Source organism: Carettochelys insculpta, chromosome 2 (assembly GCF_033958435.1).
Source record: "Carettochelys insculpta isolate YL-2023 chromosome 2, ASM3395843v1, whole genome shotgun sequence".
Classification (NCBI taxonomy): domain Eukaryota; kingdom Metazoa; phylum Chordata; order Testudines; family Carettochelyidae; genus Carettochelys; species Carettochelys insculpta.
Window position 1 is genome coordinate 213,513,271 of NC_134138.1, and position 20,683 is coordinate 213,533,953.

The window sequence follows — 20,683 nt, forward strand, 5'->3', positions numbered from 1 at the left end:
AGTTATTTTTATAGAACTAATATTTTCAAGTTCTTTGGGATTGGTGTAAAAAGCTGATAATTTTATGTGGCAGTTGAAGCAAACTTCCACAATACAAATTGTGTATGTTTCTCCAAGTAATTAAAAGTATTACATTAATTACTAAGTCAGAAGAGCTAACATATATCATCAGTTGCATTTGTAATGTACATTTCCTTGTACACCCTGAATCGGTTTTAAACAATAATATTTGCGTGCAATTGCGGGTACTCCAGCAGCACCTTGGAAGAAGCTTATGTTCAGTGTCCAGTTGAAGGAATTTTATTCACAGGATGGTTTTACCTAGCACTGAAAATCTGAATCACTAATTTGGTTTCCTAGTGGTGCAATGTCAGTAGGAAAAAGTCCTATTGACATAATGCTGTACCTTGCCGGTAATTTTTAAATTCCAGGGTTTTTTGCAAAGTTAATCCTAAAAATAGAATACTAACCAAGTACAGACTGTGCAAATTAGATCTGTCACCTGTCCTGGAGAGAAGAATTTTGCTCTTTCAAAAGTGAATTTTTCAAAGCCGTTATGTGGCCCCTGGCATCTTAGACTGTGTTAGTTTGTACCACCAGAAGGAACGGATTTAAGTGTCACTCACTAATGGCTAAACAGAGAAGGCAGAGTGCTCACAGTTTTGCTCTAAATCTTGGAGTTGCACAAATTTTTAGTCTTACAGTTACTAAGCGTGGGAGCTTTGTCATATGAAGTAGTACTTCACTCAGTAATGATTCCAGTGATTTATAGGAGTATTTGTGGTGTAAAGTACCATTCAGAATAATGAAGGTTACTTAACCTGGCCCTAAATTAGAAGTCAAAATCCCCCATTTAGATAGTAACATCCAAGCACTATCTGGGTGCCCAAATGTCAATGTGAGCACTAAACTTATGTATTGAAGGTTGAAAATTGGTTTCTCTTTTTGTTTTTGATCAGCTAAACTGAAATTATCTTCATTTTCTCTGTTTAAAGAACTTTAAAATGTTATTATAAGGCTTTGCTGGCCTGGGTGTTATATATGTTGTTTGTGTTAAATGGAAAATCTGTATTTAAATGGCTATTTGTTAAACAGAGAAGATAGCTTTTGCCCACACAGAGCCATTTCCTGTCTCCAGAAACAGCTGACATCCCTGTATAAATGCCTGCATAGCAGCTAAATTAAGAAAGTGTTACTTCCAGTTCCATTCTGAGATCCATCTTGATTATCTCATTGACTTCTTCAGCTCTGCGCTGAGTCTTCAGGGGCATATCCCTTCTGAAAAGACAGGCAGACTGTGGAACTCGTAAGTCACTGCCTCAGCTGCAAAGCTGAGGGAACAGCCCTGACATAAAAAGGGCTGTTTGCTCAGCTTTGCAGCGTGCAAATTGACACTACGTACACAGTCCAGGATTTCAATGTTGACAAGGCAGAATGCCTTCTATCAGTTGTGAGTGAATAGTGTTACTGGGAAGATTAAATTTTGTCTTTGAGAAGAGCTTCCCCAAGTGCTGTATGACTTGATGGAAAGAAACGAGGCAAAGATATTCTGGTGTAAATTATTGTCCTAGTTTGCTCTACCTGCATCAAGCAAGGAGGGCCAGTTAATTCTTCATCAAGTATATTTTACATGGAAACCAAGCACCTTTGAAACAGGCCAACATATGACTGTTTATTTCCTGTTTCATGAATTCATTCTGAGGGGGAGGGAGTCTTCCAGGAAGTTTCTTAGTTGCTACTCAATTTTTTATCCTTGTGCTCTGCCGGTTTTGTATGCTCGTGGAATAATGTGAGTGATTATTGCCCATCATCATGAATATTCACATGAACACTAAGGTTCATTGGTGAAACAAGGCAAACTATTAATTCTGGATGGCTCCCAGCTACAGACAACCCTGCTCAATTGAAATACCTCAGATGACATTTAAAGTTATCCATGGGATACAGAGTATTATATAACACAGAATTATTTTAGTATAGCCAGCAGTGTGTACTCTCCATTACCGTGAAACAAGATGTGTGGTGGCCCATCGTTATCCTCTGAACGCATGTTACCCTAGAGTTACACCACCTCATTGGAATTCATCACCTTTAGGATTAAAGGGGAGTTGATACAGTATAGACAGTTTTTACCATGCAAAATGGTGTGTCTTGTTGCATCAAGGTCAAAGCAGCTATGTAAACCTCAGCCTAAGTGACGCACCATGGAATTCTGGCTCAGCTTAAAAAAAAGAGAGTGTGAGAGAACTGAAAATCTCAGGAACTGTATAGATAACAAGATAAACGTAAATAAGTACTGTTTCCGTTCAGAAACATTTCTAGTAGGAGACGGGATCTCTGAAAAAGTTGGATTTGATCCATTTTTCTAACTGGCATTTTTTGTTTACTTTTTCATGGAAATATTAAAGTCTCCATTTGTGATTTCCAGGTTTATGAATGAGACAATACTGGCTAGGGACAGGCAAAGAATTGGCAGATACTGTGCAGTCCTAGGGCAGAATTTTCAAAAGGACCTAAGTGAAATTCAGTAGGATTCAGGCACCTAAGTGCCTAACTTCTTTAGGCTCCTAAGTCACTTAGTGGCTTTGGAAAAAAAAAACACTAGTCCAAAAAGTGATAATTAAAAATGGCACCCAGGGGCTTCGTGCTTATTGTGTCTTATTGATTCCAGATCAGATTTGTTCCTTTTACAGGTGAAATGATTTTTATTTTCTGCCAGCCCTGAAAACTCAGCCTAGGCAACAGTAATCAAACCTCCTCCTTGTGCATCATCAACAGTTAGAACATCTCTGCAGGACAACCCCATTGTCAGCAAATTATGTCCTCCTTGGTCACCTCCTTGCCAGCACAACCATCATATAGTTTGCATGAGTATAGATTGGTAAATGATTCTGTAGATAAGGTACATAGCACAATAGAATTCAGCTCACTCTGTAAGGCTTCCTGCATGGCTAACGTGGATGAAAGCAGTAAAAACTAATTTGAATCACTCACATCTGTGGATACAACTTCAACTAAACACACCTACACACAAAGAACAGATGTATGGAAAACATCTAGTCTTGAGCGAAATCACAATAGGGATTTTCCCCCTCGTTCCTGTGTGAGAATATATATTTCACCTTCCAGTGTCCCCATGCGTGGTGTGTCTGAAGTGTACAGTTTATGTTTCCACTGGTGGAACTGTTTGTTTATGTTAAATGCAGTAGATGCTAATTTGCTGTACCATTAATGAAGGATTTTCATATGCTAGGGACAAAAGGGAGATATTGGACCTGCTGGAATTATGGGTCCACCTGGTAGGCCTGGTCCTTCAGGTCAACCGGGTCCACCGGGACCTTCAGTATCAGGTAAGAGAGTGTTGTCTTCATTGTGGGTGCACAGCAGAGATGCTGGCAGAGGTGGGGAAAGGAGGAAGAATCTTAATCTGCAATTTATATAGATCCACACACATCTTAGGCAGCTTTTTGGAGCTGAAGAAAGCTAGACGTGCCATAACATAACAACTGATATTGGGATACTAAGAGTTGATATTAACAGTTGATATTGGGATACTAACAGTTTCCCCAATAATTGTTAAATTAAGTATAAGAAGTTGTGTTAATGTTTTAACCAAAACAAATGCCTGGAAATCAATGTCTTAAATGGGCACCTTTCATCACCCAGACCGTAGACAAATGTGAATTCAGCTTACTAGTATTTAGTAGTTCACATTCACAGAATCACAGAATCATAGGTCTGGAAAGGACCTCAGGAGGTCATGTAGTCCAGCCCCCTGCTTCAAGCAGGATCAACCCCCACTAAGTCATCCCAGCCAGGACCTTGTCCAGCTGTAACTTAAAAACCTCAAGGGATGGAGAATCTACCACCTCTCTAGGCAACACATTCCAATGCTTCACCACCCTCCTGGTGAAGTAGTTTTTCCTAATATCTAACCTACACCTCTCCCTCTTCAACTTCAGACCATTACTCCTTGTTCTGCCATCTGATACCACTGCAAACAGTTTCTCACCCTCCTCTTTAGAGCTCCCCTTCAGGAAGTTGAAGGCTGCTATTAAATCACCCCTAAGTCTTCTCTTCTGTAAACTAAACAAGCCCAAATCCCTCAACTTCTCCTCATCAGTCTTGTGCTCCAGCCCCTTAATCATTTTTGTTGCCCTCAGCTGAACCTGCTCCAGCAAATCCACATCCTTTTTGTACTGGGGAGCCCAAAACTGGACACAATATTCCAGATGTGGCTTCACCTGTGCCGAATAGAGGGGAATAACTACTTCTCTAGGTCTGCTCGAAATGCTCCTCCTAATGCACCCTAGTATGCCGTTGGCCTTCTTGGCTACAAGGGCACACTGTTTACTCATATCCAGCCTTTCATCCACCATAACCCCTAGGTCCCTTTCCATCATACTGCTGCCGAGCCAGTCAGTCCCCAGACGATAACAATGCTTGGGATTCTTCCGCCCCAGGTGCAGGACTCTACACTTCTCCTTGTTGAACCACATCAGATTTCTTTTGGCCCAGTCCTCCAATTTATCCAGGTCTCTCTGGATTCTCTCTCTACCCTTCAACATATCTACCTCTCCCCCTAGTTTTGTGTCATCCGCAAACTTGCTGAGGATGTAATCCAGTCCCTCATCCAGGTAATTAATAAACATGCGGCACTCCACTTGAAAGCGACCGCCATCCAGATATTGAGCCGTTGACCACTACCCATTGGGACAGACCATCAAGCCAGCTTTCTATCCATCTTATAGTCCAAGTATCCAATCCATATTTCCTTAACTTATGGACAAGAATGTTGTGGGAGACCATATCAAAAGCCTTGCTGAAGTCAAGATATATCACATCCACTGACTTCCCCATGTCCACAGAGCTTGTTACCTTGTCATAGAAGCTAATCAGATTGTCCAGGCAGGACTTGCCCCTGGTGAATCCATGTTGGCTACTTTTGATCACTTTCCCCTCTTCCAAGTGCTCCAAAATGGATTCATTGAGGATTCCCTCCATTATTTTCCCAGGGATTGAGGTAAGGCTGACTGGTCTGTAGTTCCCTGGATTGTCCTTCTTTCCTTTTTTAAAGATGGGCACTACGTTAGCCTTCTTCCAGTCATCCAGTATCTCTCCTGATCTCCAAGAGTCTTCAAGGATAATGGCCAAAGGTTCAGCAATGACCTCTGCCAATTCCCTCAGTACCCTGGGGTGCATTAAATCCAGACCCATGGACTTGTGTACATCTAGTTTTTCTAGATAGCTCAGAACTTGTTCCTTCCCCACTGATGGCTGCCGTCCACCTTCCCATACTGCATTGTCTAGGACCATCATGTGGAAGTTGACTTTGTCCGTGAAGACTGAGGCAAAAAAAGCATTGAGTACGTCAGCTTTTCCTACCTCATCTGTCACTAGGTTACCTCCCTCATCCAGTAATGGCCCCACACCTTCTCTGATAACCCATTCATTGTTAACATGCCTGTAGAAACCCTTCTTGTTATTCTTCACATCCCTTGCCAGCTGCAGTTCCAGTTGTACTTTTGCTTTCCTGATTACTGCCCAGCATTCTCCAGCTGTATGTTTATACTCCTCCTTAGTCAACTGTCCACGTTTCCACTTCTTGTAGGCATCCTTTTTGAGTTTAAACTGACTAAGGATTTCCCCGTTTAGCCAAGATGGCTGCCTACCATGTTTGCATTTCTTACTATGCAGCGGGATGGTTTGTTCCTGTGCCTTCAGTAAGACTTCTTTAAAATACTGCCAGTTCTCTTCAACTCTTTTCCCTTTCATCTTTGTTTCCCAAGGGATCCTGCTCATCCATTCTCTCAGGGAGTCGAAGTCTGCTGTCCTGAAATCAAGGGTCTGTATGTTACTGCTCACCTTTCTTCCTTTTGTCCGGATCCTGATATCTACAATCTCATGGTTGCTGCAGCCCAAGTTTCTTCCCACTTCTATTTCTTCTACTAGTTCTTCCCTGTTTGTGAGCAGCAGGTCAAGTTTCGCACGGCCCCTGGTCGGTTCCTTCAGCACTTGTACCAAGAAGTTATCCCCAACATTCTCCAAAAACTTCCTGGATTGTCTGTTTGCTGATGTATTGGTCTCCCAACAAATGTCCAGATGATTAGAGTCTCCCATGAGAACCAGGACCTGTGATTTGGAAGTTTCACTTAGCTGCCTGAAGAAAGCCTCATCTATCTCATCTCCCTGATCTGGCGATCTATAGCAGACACCAACTACAACATCACCTCTGTTATTTCTGCCTCTAAGTTTAACCCAAAGGCACTCAACTGGATTTTCTCCTTCCTCATACTGGAGCTCTGAGCAATCATTCTGCTCCCTCACATAGAGCTCAACTCCTCCTCCTTTTCTCCCCCGTCTGTCCTTCCTAAACAGTTTATAACCTTCCATGACCGTGCTCCAGTTATGCGAATCGTCCCACCAACTCTCTGTTATTCCAACCACCTCGTACTTGTTTGACTGTGTCAGGGCCTCTAATTCTTCCTGTTTGTTCCCCAGGCTTCTGGCATTAGTGTACAAGCATCTTAGAGAAGGGGCCAATTAGCCCACTTTCTCCTCTTCACCCAGGAAACCCACTTGATTGTTCCCTCCTCCTTCCCCACATTCGCCTGTTCTCCTCTGCAGCTGGGTTTGTGTTCTATACAGTAACATCGTAACATGGCCACCTGGTATTTTGCTTCCTAGGACAATTAGCAATAGGACCAAAAGGGGAAAGAGGACTTCCGGGGCCTCCAGGGAGATGTCTCTGCAAACCCTCACAAAATGTGAATATTCCACCATATGAAGAACCCGTGACTGGACACGCCTATCCAAAAGTCCCTGTGGTAAGACAGCCTATTTGGAGGTTTAGTAAATGATATATAAGTGTTCTGATTTAAAAGGCACTGTGTTGGCCAAATTTCTGGATTAAAGGGAGAGCTTGTCTAAATGTCATCAGTGTGCTTCAGCGTTTTATTTCTAGTTTATAAATCTTGAGAGTCAGTCTAGGTGAGGGACCTATGTCCTCTAGATAAGTTCCAGGATTCAGTGTGATTGAATACTGTTGGCAGTCTTGAAATAACATTGTCTTGGGTATATGGTTTAGCCCAGGAGTGTACAAAGTGGGGGGTGGGTCCCCTTGGGGGTGCATAAAATTTCATAAGGAGGACAGAGTGCAATCAGCTGCTGGATTAAGGCTCATCCATCTCCTTAAAAATGTTGACATATGTTACTGGTTTTATCTATGTCTATTCACATTTATAAACTGATGAATAAAGTTTTTACTTTCTACAGACTCATTTTCTTACACATGCTGAACATAACTGAAATTTCTGTCTCACTGGATTATATTAGACAGATTTTGGGGGCCCTTCTAATTGCAGGGACAAAAAGTGGGCCACGATGTTAAAAAGTTTGCTCAGCCCTGGTTTAGCCCATTTCTAGCATTCCTTATTTTGGGACTGAAGACTTTTGTTCTTCCTTCAGTATGCTTTGATGTTGCTTTTATTACTGACACTCTGTTTGAATATTTTAAAGGATCCTGAATGAAGGAGGCCATCTTGGAAGCCATGTACATCCAGAATACTCTATGCTAATAAAACTGAATTAGTTTTGGTTTCATCCCACCACCTGCTGAGCAATGCTCCTTCCTTGGCAAATCTACTGGCTTACTCCATTTGTCCTTGTGCACTTGAGTGTTAGGAAGTTGGAATTTAGTTTGTGTTTAGAATTATAGAATCATAGAATCATAGAGCACTAAGACCAGAAGGGACCTCAAGAGATCATTGAGTCCAGGCCCCTGCCACCATGGCAGGACCAAGTACTGTCTAAACCATCCCTGATAGCTATTTATCTAACTTGTTCTTAAATGTCTCCAGCGATGGAGATTCCACAGCCTCCCTAGGCAATTTATTCCAGTGTTTGACCACTCTGACAGTGAGGAATTTTTTCCTAATGTCCAACCTAAACCTCCCTTGCTGCAGTTTAAGCCCATTGCATCTTGTCCTCTCCTCAGAGGCCAAGAAGAACAAGTTTTCTCCCTCCTCATGACACCCTTTTAGATACATGAAAACCGCTATCATGTCCCCCCTCAATCTTCTCTTTTCTAAACTAAACAAGTTACACTGCTACTCTTCAAACCCTTCATTGTGTACAGGTGTCCCCTCATGCCAGCTAAAGAAAACTGGCATTCTGAGACAGATGCACCCATAGAAGACCAGGAGAGACCTTTCCAAGCCTTACTTGCTAGGTTTCTTTATGAGCAGGATGCTAACCAAGGGTGGTGGGAGAAGTCTGGGCTTGGGGAGGTAAGCCCCAGGCCTACCACCTGCATGCCCGCCAGGGCCTAGTACCCATTTTGAGCCTTGGCTCTGGCCCTTGGACTCCCAGTCCCTTGCATTATGGTGCTGCCCCTACTACCCAAAGCTCCTTGCAGGGCTGGGTAGCTGTACAGTCCGAGCTCCCCACAGGAGCAGCCAGCAACTGTGTGACCCCAGCCCCAGCTCCAGCTCCCCAGAGCAGTCAGACAGCTATGGAAGCAGCCAGGCAGCCATGAAACCCTGGCCCCAGACCCAGCTCTGGTCCTGGGGCAGCCACACAACAGCTGGAGCCCCAGCCTTCCCAGCCAGTCAGAATTTGGTGGGCAGGAACACCCCAGTTTTTTTGGGAAGGCAATGCCTTGGCTTGCCTTGCCTTGCCTTTGTTGCCTGCCACCCATGATGCCAACCAGAGCTGAAAAATTCTGTTGGCACCTAGTTTCATTTACCATTCATTCTTGTCACAGAGGTCACCACTTCTTTATCACCAGTGCCTTCTCCGTTCTGGGTTTAACACCATTTAGTCTTGTTCTCTGTAACGGTGGCTCATCTTAATTTTTAGATCTTTTGTACCGTTAAGGCGCCAAATTTATAACAGTTGAACAGACAAAACTGCAATTTGATTTCAACTAAGGCTAGACCAAGGGGTGGGCAATAAATCAGTGGGCCCGACACAGTTAGCCAGCACTAGGCCTGGTGGGCCACCAGCCTTTTGTTTATCTGCACATCTGCAGGTATGCCGCTCCTGCTGTTCCTGCTGCTTGCTGCTTCTGCTGGCTGCGCCATTCACGGCCAATGGGAGCTGCATGAAGTGGTGTTCCAATCCACACCACTTCCCACAACTCCTCTAGGCTGGGAGCAATGATCTGCGGCCAATGAGAGCTACAAGCGGCCATACCACTGAGTGGGCAGGTAAATAAAGCACCAGTGGCCTACCAGAGCAAACCCCTTTTGGCTTATCGCACACCCCTGAGTTAGTTCAATTGTATTGGGCCTTTCTCTTTTCACCATGAATGCTTTAGACTTAAAAACTCAGCTCTTAGTGTGGGAGGGAGTCTTCACTGTTTTCCTTCATTTGACTTGAAGGCATTTTTATTCAATGCTGCTTTTAATGGTGCTGAGTTTTGTTAGGGGCCCTTGGGTATTGTCATGCTATACTCTTGATTTTTTTAAAAAAAGAACTAATTCTGCTTATCTTATTGGAAATCAGGCTCAGACATTGTCACTAAATCCATTTTCTTCAGATGTGTTCCATTTCCTTTTTCTTAATTTAAAAATGTTTTGAATCCTGCAAAAATTAATTTGATTAAACTCCTAAAGGAAGAGATTACAGCTTAATGCCTCTTGCTGCCAAATTTCAGGGACTGAGACATAAAAGCCTTTGGGAAAGGAGAGGCTCAGTCCAGTTCTCTTAGTTTTGAACTAATTTTTCTATTCAATTAAAGAGTTTGCTTGTGATTGGAGCAGATGCATATAGAGAAATACAGATTTCAGTGCCAGTGAAGTCTGAACAAAGTAATAAAAGCTGAGTAGGGGCTCTAACAATGCTATTAATTTATTTTGTAATGAATGTGCATAAAGAAATGTTGGCACACTCAATGCGGCCTTCACAAATCCTTTTGTATACATGTGTTCTTTAACTGCTCCTCCAAACATACCCATTTGTGCATATCAGCTTTTGAACAGGCAATGACAGAATTGTTTTGGGAATAGCTCTTGTGCTGAGTTTTAAAAATTTGGCCCTAGGAAATTTGGGCACTAGAGCTGTGACTACACTACAGAGTTCTGTCGACAGATATTTCCCAACAGAACCTCTGTCGACAGAGAGCAACCAGACTGCCCAGCCCTCTGCCGACAGAACAGCCAACTGGAAGCTCTGCAAACAGGGCATCCCATTGAACCGGAAGCCCTCTCTGTTGAAAGGACAGCCCCCGCCCTCCCACCCCCCCCGGAGCATCTATGCTATTTTTTGTTCGTAGAGACTAAGACAGAACTCTGCCGGGAAAACTGTTGCGTTCTGTCAACAGATTCTCAACAGAGCAAATTTGTTTTGTGGATAGTCCCTAGTTTTTCAACAGAAGGTCTCTTCTGTCAACAGAATTCTGTAGTGTAGTGTAGATCCAGCTCAGCTCTTTAATACTCATGTCTCGTAATTATTACTATTTGTACTTTGGTGACCTGGAAGTGCACAAGCTTACCTTTCAGCATAAGATTATGAATACAGTTTTGCTTTTGGAATCATTTTTCTGTTTGATTAGCAACAGATGTAAAGCTGTTTGTTAACCCTGCAAACTAGACCCTGTGACAGAAATATTCTTTGAAAGGATCCTCGGTGATTTCTTTGTCTGTGTCACAGATTTTTGTGGTGAACAATCAGGAGGAGTTGGACCGGTTGAACACTGAAAATGCGTTAGCCTTTCGAAGAGATCAAAGATCCCTGTATTTCAAGGATAGCATCGGATGGCTTCCAATCCAGGTAAAAATGTGAGGGTTATCTAAGAAGGCATCTGATTTCATGAAGATTTGTGTTCCTTTTTAAAAACAAGTTTTGTGCTTTCAAGCTTTGAATTTAAAAAAAAAAAATTAAAACCAAAGGTAATTCTTATTTTCCCCAGTTGTTTGACCACCTAATTATTTTTGGTAGAAATTCCTCCTAAAAAGAGGAATACTGCTAAAACTGAGTAAAATTCTGGAATATTTGTTTACAGGAGCCTTAGCTATTGGAGGTATTACGCTATCAATGGTTTCTGGTTTTGGAAACCACCCTGTGAGCCTAGTTCAACTGGTGAACAAACGGGTTGAGTTTTTTGTATATGATGGCAGAGAGGCTTTTGTGTTTCACTCACAAGGTAAAACTTAAGTAGGTTTGCGAGAGTGTTTGGACCATGTACAAAATAGTAACTCATGTGAAATGATGGGAAAAAAATGTTCTGTTTGTAAAGAGACCTGCAAACTGAAACCACTGAGTTGCACAGAGTTGTAAGGGTTAGATCATGGAGGTCAATAAAGATTCCTGTGGGCTTTTAACCAGGCTCTGTGTGAGAACCATTCAACTTGAAATAACACAATCTGCACACCTAGTTACAATGTAAAGCAATTCACAGGGGTTCTGCTGTACTGACACTTCCTGAAAAACGTCCCTCAGAAGGTGGACTCATACCATACATTCAAACATTCACTAAATCTTGAAGAATTTGAGATCCAGATCCCAGGTTCCTAAGTGGCTCAATAGTAGGTCAAACCGTATCCTAGAAAACCCCAAACTTTGGCAAACATAACATTTGGTTCCAAACTGAGTGACTTGTCCCCATCTCCGTCACCCCTTCACCTTTTTAATGATAACAAGACTCTTATGTCAGTTCTAGTAATTGTCATGTGTTTATTTGGATAGCTTACCCCTTTCTATCCTGTGGATTACCCTGTAGAGGATGGCAGCACCTGTGGAGATGGCATCATCCAGGATGGGGAAGAATGTGATGATGGCAACACTATTGTGACAGATGACTGTATCAGTAAGTCCTATCTATTCAGTGTTATTTCTTTTTTCATACTACATACAAGCGCATTAGATTATCCTTAGACAAACAGTAATGTAAAGCACATGTGCAATCCATGATGTCTTATGTGGAACCTTTATGTAACAGTTCCCAGACTCACCACTGTTCAAAAAGAAGGTAGGTCAGCTGCATTTTGAGTAGATCAGGCATGCAAGTTGCTATAAACTCTAGGCAAAATGATACTTATATACATTGTTCCTTTTATCTCAAAGGATCCCACGAATGCTTTTCACACTTCACACACAGAAATCTCCTCTGAGTTAGATCATGACAGATGTATTTGCAAGGGCCTGATGCTGCAATTGACTTATACGGAGAACTTCTGTAACAATCACTGGGATTTTGAGTGCAAGAATGTGCCCTGTTAGTATATTGCCCAAACATTTAGGACAGCAAGTGGAGATGTCTGCTCTAACCAGCGGAAGTTATAGGTGAGGATTTTAGATAGGCAAGATCCAGTTATCCTACTAGGAATTTGTTCAAGATATTGGGATACAAGAGTTTATGTTTCTGCTCGAAGGAGTTAATAATGAACCAGATCCTGGTCCCATTAAATGAGTTGCAGTTTTGTCATTGCCTTCAGTGGAATCAGATTTTGGCTCAACACATTCACTTCCAGGTCTGTCCAGGACCGGTTCATGCCAAGACAATTTTACTTTCATTTTGCTGGTCATGCAAACAGGGAGCATAACTTGAGAGGTACTTCTGGCATTCATCACCTCATCCCTTTCCCACCCATACAGCAACTGGTCACTACCTTCTAGTCAATTTTAGCTGAAGAAAGTGGGAGGAGCCTTTCACAATGCAGAATGAGAGCTTGTTGACACTGAAAAAAACAGGCTTATTTTGTCCCTTGTACATCCACCTCCTTTCTTTGCAAGCACATTCATAGCAGGCCACAAAGAGACACGGATTCCAATGATTAGGGCCTTTGTGATTTAGGCAGTATGACATTGATGTCACTAAAAAGCTGAAAACTAAGCACCCCATAATAGCTGAATATTCTTTTTCCTTGTGGACCTGTGCTCTTCTGCCAGTGATTCTCCTTTGACTGAACTACAAGAAAAGAGCTAGCTTTTGAATTGATTTAGTTGTGTAACAGATTAATTGTTCTTTATACAGAAGCAACAATTTTGGACAAGCAGTAAATGAATTATTTGCAGGGAGACCACATGCCTTCTAACAAATAAACCGCTACTACATTACCAGTTTTAACAATTGTCCTCAAACAGTCCCTTTCTGTGTGCTGATTTAATCAGTTATTAAATTCCCATTGAATTCCCTCACAGCTAAATGAACTTTTAAAGTTATGCTTAGAAAAATCACAGACTTTAAAATCAAATGCCAATTACTGATCAGCCAAAAATAATTACAGTGATACATGCAGCAATTGCCATAAAAAGTCAGGGTAAGTTCAAAGTTACCATTCAAGGTCTCTCTGATTGTTAAACAATAAGGCCCTAACAAATGCTAGCTCCCTTTCAAGTCAATGGGAGATTTGTTACTAACTTAGACAGTTTATTACCTGTTGTTTTCAACAGGAAATAATTCTGCTCTCCCATCTTGTGGTAACCTTGAGTGTGTATTGACATTACATTGGCAATCACTGTACACAGATGCAAGAGATTTTTTTAAGCAGAAAAACAGTAAGTCTACATATCACATCTTTATGCAAGGGAATCTGCTTTCAGTAGATGTACTTGGATATAATGTGATCTCAAGGAAAGAGCCAGTTTAGACCTTTAAAAACACCTGTATGATTTAGGAGCACTAGTCCCATAGCTTTCATGGAATTTGTGCTCCTAAGTCATTTAGGTGTTTTTGAAAGACCAACTCTCAAAGTTTATCCTGAACATACTTTATGTTTCCTGTACCTTCTTTTGGTTAATTCCTAGAGCCCTGTCTAACCTAAGTCTTCCCTGTTCCCTTCCCACTATATAAATGCTAGATTCTAATTGCTTACTTCAGTCATCTGAAGAAGGGGGTCTCACCCACGAAAGCTCGTTATCTAATAATTTTATTAGTCTTTAAGATGTTACAGGACTGCTTCTTATTTGTCAAACTAAACTGTGTCCTTTCAATAATCACTTACGTCTGAATCACAGAGCACTCTTTATAGTGAAAAGTAACCAGCCCTTTCTGAGTGTGAAGTCTTTCCCCAGTGCCATTTGGATTCCCTGTTCCATGCTGTGCCCTTAGTAATATGGTGCTGCTCATCTTTTCTGCGTTCTTGATTGGGCTGTCTCAGTTGTGAAAGTGCTCCTTTCTTGCATGTCCATTAGGGTGCCACCGTGCTTATTGTGGAGATGGCTACCGACATGAGGGAGTAGAAGATTGTGATGGAAAAGATTTTGGATATTTGACATGTACAACGTATCTCCCTGGGTACGGACAAAGCTATCTTCATTTTATTTTTTCACTGAGCTCTAAAAAAAAAAATACCGCATTGAAGTATTTCACTAAAGCATGTTTGGTTATTAAAGTAGGCATTGAAAATGATGTTCATATGTAGTCTAACTCTGTTGTATTGACGTTTAGGGTTAAAGTCTACTCTCACCTGTGCGCATGTGAGTCCCATTGTTGTTAAGGAGAGTTGGACACACATGGGCGTAATGAACCTTAATTTTGTTAAGAAGAAACTGAGCTTTCCTGCTTCTCAGATGTTATCATTAAACTAGGTTGTAACCTTTCCAAGAATAGGCAAGTCCAAAATTTCTGCTACAAAATTAAGGACATTGTTATTTACATGTTAAGAGAGGGAATAAAAGGCACAAAGCCAATTTCATCCTTTGCATGTCAGCTTTACTGAGAAAGAGGCCAATTCATGGGTCTGCCTCCTGGAAGTCCTTTGATTTGGGACCAGTCACTCATATACTAGTGCAGACATTTTCAAAGTCCAGCACAATCTACAAAAATATTAAACAATAAATGCAAAGCTGTAATTCTGCTTAGCAGAATACTTCATTGCAACATCTGCTTATTGTTGATTTGCCGTGTCTGCCTCTGTGTCAGTGGCTTCCTCAGGGCAGTATTTTACCTCCAGTAGCCATACCTCTATCTCACTGTCAGGTATCATTACTATCTAGCAGGAAATATTTAATTTGTAAATGAAATTATCTGCAGAGTCCTCATAGTTTGAGGCCATAATGTGCTAATTGACAGGGGAAGGAAACCACAGGACATTTCTGCAAACTGCCTGTTGGGTTAATGCGCACAGTGCAGTTGCTAGAACAGTCACAGAACAAGAGGTTTCGCAGGATTGATTGCTTAGGCCCAAACTTACAAAACTGGCTACTTATTGGGGTGCCTGAATTTTAGGTGAAAACTTGAGCTATCTCCAAAGGGGCTGGTTTTCCGAATGTGCTGGGCAATTCCCTTCTGAAACATTAGTTCCCTTTTCATTGGTTTAAGTTGGATCCCCTAAAACTGGAAACGCTGAAAATCATTAATGAGTTATGAGAAACCTCAGCTTCAATATATACCTAGATAGTGAAAAAATCAGTTGTCATCTTTTTCCAAAAACCCTCATCAAAATTGCATTTGTACGAAAATCTGAGACAAAAATCTTAGCTTGCATAAATTATTACAGCTCAGTGAAAATCAGTGAACCTAAGACAATTTTTCCTGCCCCCTACACTCTCCCTTTCATAATATTTGGCACTTAAACAGAAGTCTTTCACCAGGTATCTCAAAGTGCTTTGTCATGATGTGTATATATATTGTTATCCCTATTTGGCAGAACAATTGAAGCACAGATTTTAAGAGTCCAATCTACTGTCTACTGAAACCAAGAGAAAGACATTCATTGACTCGTTGGGTTTTAAATTAGGCCCTATGTGATTTACCTACAATTATCCAATGAATTTGTGGAGGACGTAGGATTAGAAAAAAGTCCCATGGACTTCATTAGGATCTGATTTTTATGCCTACTGTATATTGGACTCTGCAGGATTGACTTCACTGGCAGTGATAAATGACATAAAAGATAGCTGGAAATTGTATCTCTATTTTGCTGTTAAATGTATTTGTAATTGGTTCTTTCCTGACATTATATTGATGTGAATGAACTTGATTCTTCTGGAAAGCTACTCCCAGAGCCCATGTTTAATGTGTTGGAAATCTGGATACTAAAGGGTTCTAGCAAATTAGGCACAGCCAAGCCCCATTCAATATTTGTAAATTTATAAAAGAAAAGAAAAGTATTAATGGGCAAATATTTCATACATTGCAACTGATGCACATTCTCTTTTATCTTAGGTCTTATGGAAAATTACAGTGTACTTCTTATTGTTATATTGACTCTACACAGTGTCGGTATTTCACATGAAAGAAAAATGGAGGTGGGTAGCATCCCACACGTAACAGATACATCAGGTGCTACACTTTCATCAATCTGAGAAGGACTGGGAAATCTATAAAACTGTGTGGAGAAAAAAAACAAATACCATGCTGCTGATGGCTCTTTGGGATTGCTTTTTTAAAAGATACCATAAGTCTGACTGGAAGAAAATAGGACCACTGCATCCTGTCTTAACAGAAAAAATGTCAAATAGTATTTGCCAGTAAGACTTGTGCTTCACATGGCTGCCTGTGAGAACTGCTCATTTTGAGAACTACCAGAGTAAATCACTGGCAAACTGAATTTCACTAAACAGGAATATTGTGTAACAAGACAACAATACCTCGACTTAGCACTGTTAGACCGAAATACAAACTCTTCAGGGTTTTTGTTTTAGACTTTCTCAGCATAAACACAAAGCATATCCTGGATGCGGTGTTTATAGAGACAATATACTTTACTACAATGTGAACTTTGTATGCGTTGTAGCCGTGTGAATTATAGTTTATCACTACAAATTAACCAAAACCCTTACAGGTGGATCCAGTCCAATAAGTGTTTTTAAGGACAGCAATTCAGGGAAAGGAACTGATTGATTTTACTGACAGTTTATACAACAGATAAGAAATAGAGTTATGTAGATGTGTAAATGTCTGTGTGTGTGTGTGTGGTAGTGTGGAAGTGATTTCTACAGGGCCCACAGTTGCTGAACATGAAGCCAGACTGGATGCACAAACTGGGGAATGGCCAGGAAATGTGGTGTCGTGGGAGATCAGGCTATAAAAGAGGCAAAAATTTAACACATATCATTTTCTTAGTCTTTGTCAGGATGACTGTATTCTGTGTTGTTATCGAGCACACTCACACTGGGATGTTTTAGATTTAGAGCTTTCCAGGATTACATAAAAACTATTGTGAAAATTAAAATGTGACCATTTAGACGTTTATAGATGACTAGATTTTTCCACTTTGGTTTCTACACCAAAGGTCATGACTTTACTTTTTCTTTTCCTCATCCTCATGATCTTAATCAGTTATTTGATCAAGTTCTGCACTCCAGATTTCCTGTCCTATCCACTGCCATCTGTTTCTACTCTTGTCCAGCATTCAGTTCTATTGAGTATATATCATCATTTTCATATATCTATATATCTCTACATAGAACTACACTCAGAACAGTGTGTTAATGGATTCTCCTTCAGTCCATATGCTGTATAGATTATATATATATATATATATACACACACACACATATTACTTTTGTTTTTCAGAAAAGTTCATCAAATGGTATGTGAACTCCAATAGCATTCAGGGCAATTTATGTGTTTGTTTATTGTGAGGTGTTTAAAGAGCAAATTTTATGTGGGAAGAATATTGAATATGCTACATGGAAATATAACAAGTTTGCAATCAAGGCAAGTGCTTATACAAGGACATGTGGAATTTACAATTATAAGCCTCTCAGTTAGTTCTCCTTTTCATATGGGCCACTTGTTTCTGCTTTCCAATAAATTCTATATGTGACTGTTTCAAATGCATGAGTTACATGTACCACGTCAGCACCGCAACCATTGTCATGTATACAGTTACTTCCTGTACAGGTGAAATAAAGTTGGATGTTGTGTTACGACGATAATGCATTAAAACAGCCAAGTAATATATACATCTTTTACCACGTGTAGATGACATGGCTTTAATTCTGCATGCCCATAGTAATATTGGAATTTGCTAGTATAAAAATAAAGGCAGTTAATTCACTCTCTCAGGCTCTCTCTTACCTGTATGATTTATGCTGTTACGCGGAAAGATCAATATTTTTTGTAGTCCAGCTCATTTAATTGATCGTTTAATCAGTCTTTCTTTTTCATTTCTTTCGTCCATTTTTTTAAGCAGCGGTGTTAATAAATTATCATCATTTAGTTAGTTCTGTGTGGCTTGTGTGCATTTTCTTAACATCGTATAGCCTGTGGGTGAATTTCACAGTCTTGGGTCCATATTATCTGTCCTCTGTTCAGAGAGACTTTGTCTAAACATCTACAATGGCAGGTCTTTCCTTTATCTAAGTTTGTGCCCTTTCGTTTTTGTCCCTGTTATGCCTTTTGAATAGCTGTCTGACATCTACTTTTTCTCTCTATCACTCAGAGAACATCCTTTGTAACTCAGTTGTGTTCTTTTCCTTGCACACATACCTCTCTTTCTCCAATGATGTTCACATCTCCACACTAGCTGCTGCTAATGGGCCACTCTGGCTCTCCTCTTGACTAGAATTCTCTCCTTTCATAAGCTTATAAACTTAAACCGTCCTCTGGAACCCCCCCTCATGCATCTGATGAAGCGGGTCTCTGCCCACAAGAGCTTATGCTCCAAAATATCTGTTAGTCTATAAGGTGACACAGGACTTCTTGTTGTTTCTCTAATGATTTTATCTCCCAGCTTTATGCAGCTGCCACTTCTGAGGCCATGTCTATATTACCTGGAAGATCGAACCACTCAGGGTCATTCTTCCAGGGTTCGATTTCAAGTGCCTGGTGGAGCAGCGCAAAATCAACCTGTTGGGTCAGCACTAGACCCCTATACTCCTTGCTATGGCAAAACTCCAAGTTCTTACGTCAAAGGATGGTGACACTGAACCATCTCACTGAAATGGTTGCACAAATGTTTTCAACATGGGCTCACCACCGTATTTTTCTTGACTGTTAATATCAGTGGAACTATCTGAGCTGAAACTTCATAAAAAAAATAGTTTGGGGCAGACAGCCAACCCAAGAAATTCCACATCAAATGGTTACAGTTTCTCAACACTCTAGGCAATTCAAAAGATAGCCTTGTAATGGTTTTAGAAATGTGCTTATGAATAACATGGTTTCTGACTGGCTCAAGCAAACAATAAATGTCGTCGCTGAGATATTCCAGCTACATGGTAAAATGATGCTATAGTCCCATCGACCAGCTGTGACAGCGATCAAATGAAATATGTGTGCTTTCGATCAGAAGATGGATGCTGTATAAACAGTACCTTCTCAGCTAATATAGCTGCTCCTGGTACTTGTTAGAGTGATATTTACTGCAAAAGCTGCTTCTCCGGTGTCCCAAACACACACATTGTCTCACCTCTCCCTTCAGTCCCTACAAAAAGCAACCACCAAACGGGTCGTCATTGCCCATAAATTTGGCAATGTGTTTCCCCTGTATGGATGTGGGGAGAGGGCCAAGTCAGCCCGTGGCTCCTGGCCTCCCCTGCCTGTTCCTGCACTGATGGGGGGTTGGGTCAGGCCACGGGTCCCAACCCCCATTCCACCTGTCCCCAGGAGAGAGGGCAGGTCGGGTGTCGGCTCCTGGCCATCCCATCTGTGCTTGGGGAGTGGGGCAAGTGGGCCACACCTTCTGGCTCCCCCTGCCTGTTCCTGGGGTGCGGGGAGAGGCTGAGTCTGGCCATGGCTACCAGGCTGTAGCCTAAAACACATGGCTAAGGCAGCCAGCAAATATACAGTCTGGAGCTTTGACCCTTGAGGCAGGGCAGGAAGCCAGCAGACACACAGCCTAAGCTCACTATCACCTGATGGTCTGTGTGGGGCAGCAGCCACAAACCAAACACAGACTTGTGGTCGCGGGGTGCAAAGGCTGCCATACCGCAGGTGGAGCTGGTGGCAGGCAAGGCAGAGCCTACTCACCTTCACTGAGTCCCAGCCGAGGGCTCCAACAGTGGGAGACTGTTCCAACTCTTAGTCAGTGGGGCAGCCAGACACAAGGTCCAGCTCTTCCCCCCAGCAATAAGGCTGGACTAAAATCCGGTTTCCCTGGGCTACCTTCCACCACAGCCTGGAGATCCAGTTCTGTAGCCGCGGGTTAACTGCTGCACACGTCCCTCAATTTCTTCTCTGCTGCCGAAGGCTTAGGCTGGAACGCAGCAGCTCTGCAGCTTCACCTCCTGCCTGACCGCTAGGTAAGGTCCCTCTACAGTTTGTCTGCCTTGGTCTCCCTCAATTATTTTCCCCGTCTATTCAATTAAAAAAAATAAACCCTTCCTTTTATTTTGAACCCTGCCTCTTCGCCCTTCAGGGCGATTTTATTTGGGGCTAACCCCAAGCAACGTGCCCCGGAAGCCAACGTTGCCTCACTTGCAGACTTTCAATCCCAATTTCAGCTGGACAAGCCCATCGCTCCTGCTGGTTGGGAGAAACACACGTAGCTCAGAATTGTGCATGCTGCAAGAAACTATTGGCACAAGCCCTCAATGCTAGAGACCTCCATTTCAAGGCTCTCCTAATGGAGAAATTTGCTCAGGCCAGCCTCAGACCTGTAGGGTACGTCTATATAGTTTCATGTGTCTGGTAACGACACGCAAAATCAATCTGTCTGGGGTCAGCAGTTGACCCCTGTTCTCTTTGGAGTATGGAAGGTCTTTGGGAGAAACATGCTCATCAATATTCCTTAGTAAAGACAGTCAGATAAGTTGATTTCTGATACATTGATTCTAGCTGCGCAACTGC

At 41.8% G+C, this 20,683-nt stretch overlaps 1 protein-coding gene across 5 annotated transcripts in view; it reads left to right on the forward strand.

Annotated features, from left to right (window-relative positions):
- The window catches only part of COLQ (collagen like tail subunit of asymmetric acetylcholinesterase), an 84,493-nt gene extending 66,538 nt beyond the window's left edge, over positions 1–17,955 (forward strand). For 4 of the 5 annotated variants that reach the window (XM_074984542.1, XM_074984541.1, XM_074984544.1 and 1 more), the window contains exons 12-17: positions 3,254–3,350; positions 6,688–6,827; positions 10,654–10,773; positions 11,689–11,809; positions 14,137–14,239; positions 16,112–17,955. In XM_074984542.1, the coding sequence (XP_074840643.1) occupies positions 3,254–3,350; positions 6,688–6,827; positions 10,654–10,773; positions 11,689–11,809; positions 14,137–14,239; positions 16,112–16,181 (651 nt within the window). In that variant the 3' untranslated portion in view covers positions 16,182–17,955. The remainder of the gene's footprint in view (positions 1–3,253; positions 3,351–6,687; positions 6,828–10,653; positions 10,774–11,688; positions 11,810–14,136; positions 14,240–16,111) is intronic. The other variant, XR_012644040.1, reaches the window with a different exon arrangement.
- Positions 17,956–20,683: the final 2,728 nt, after the last annotated feature.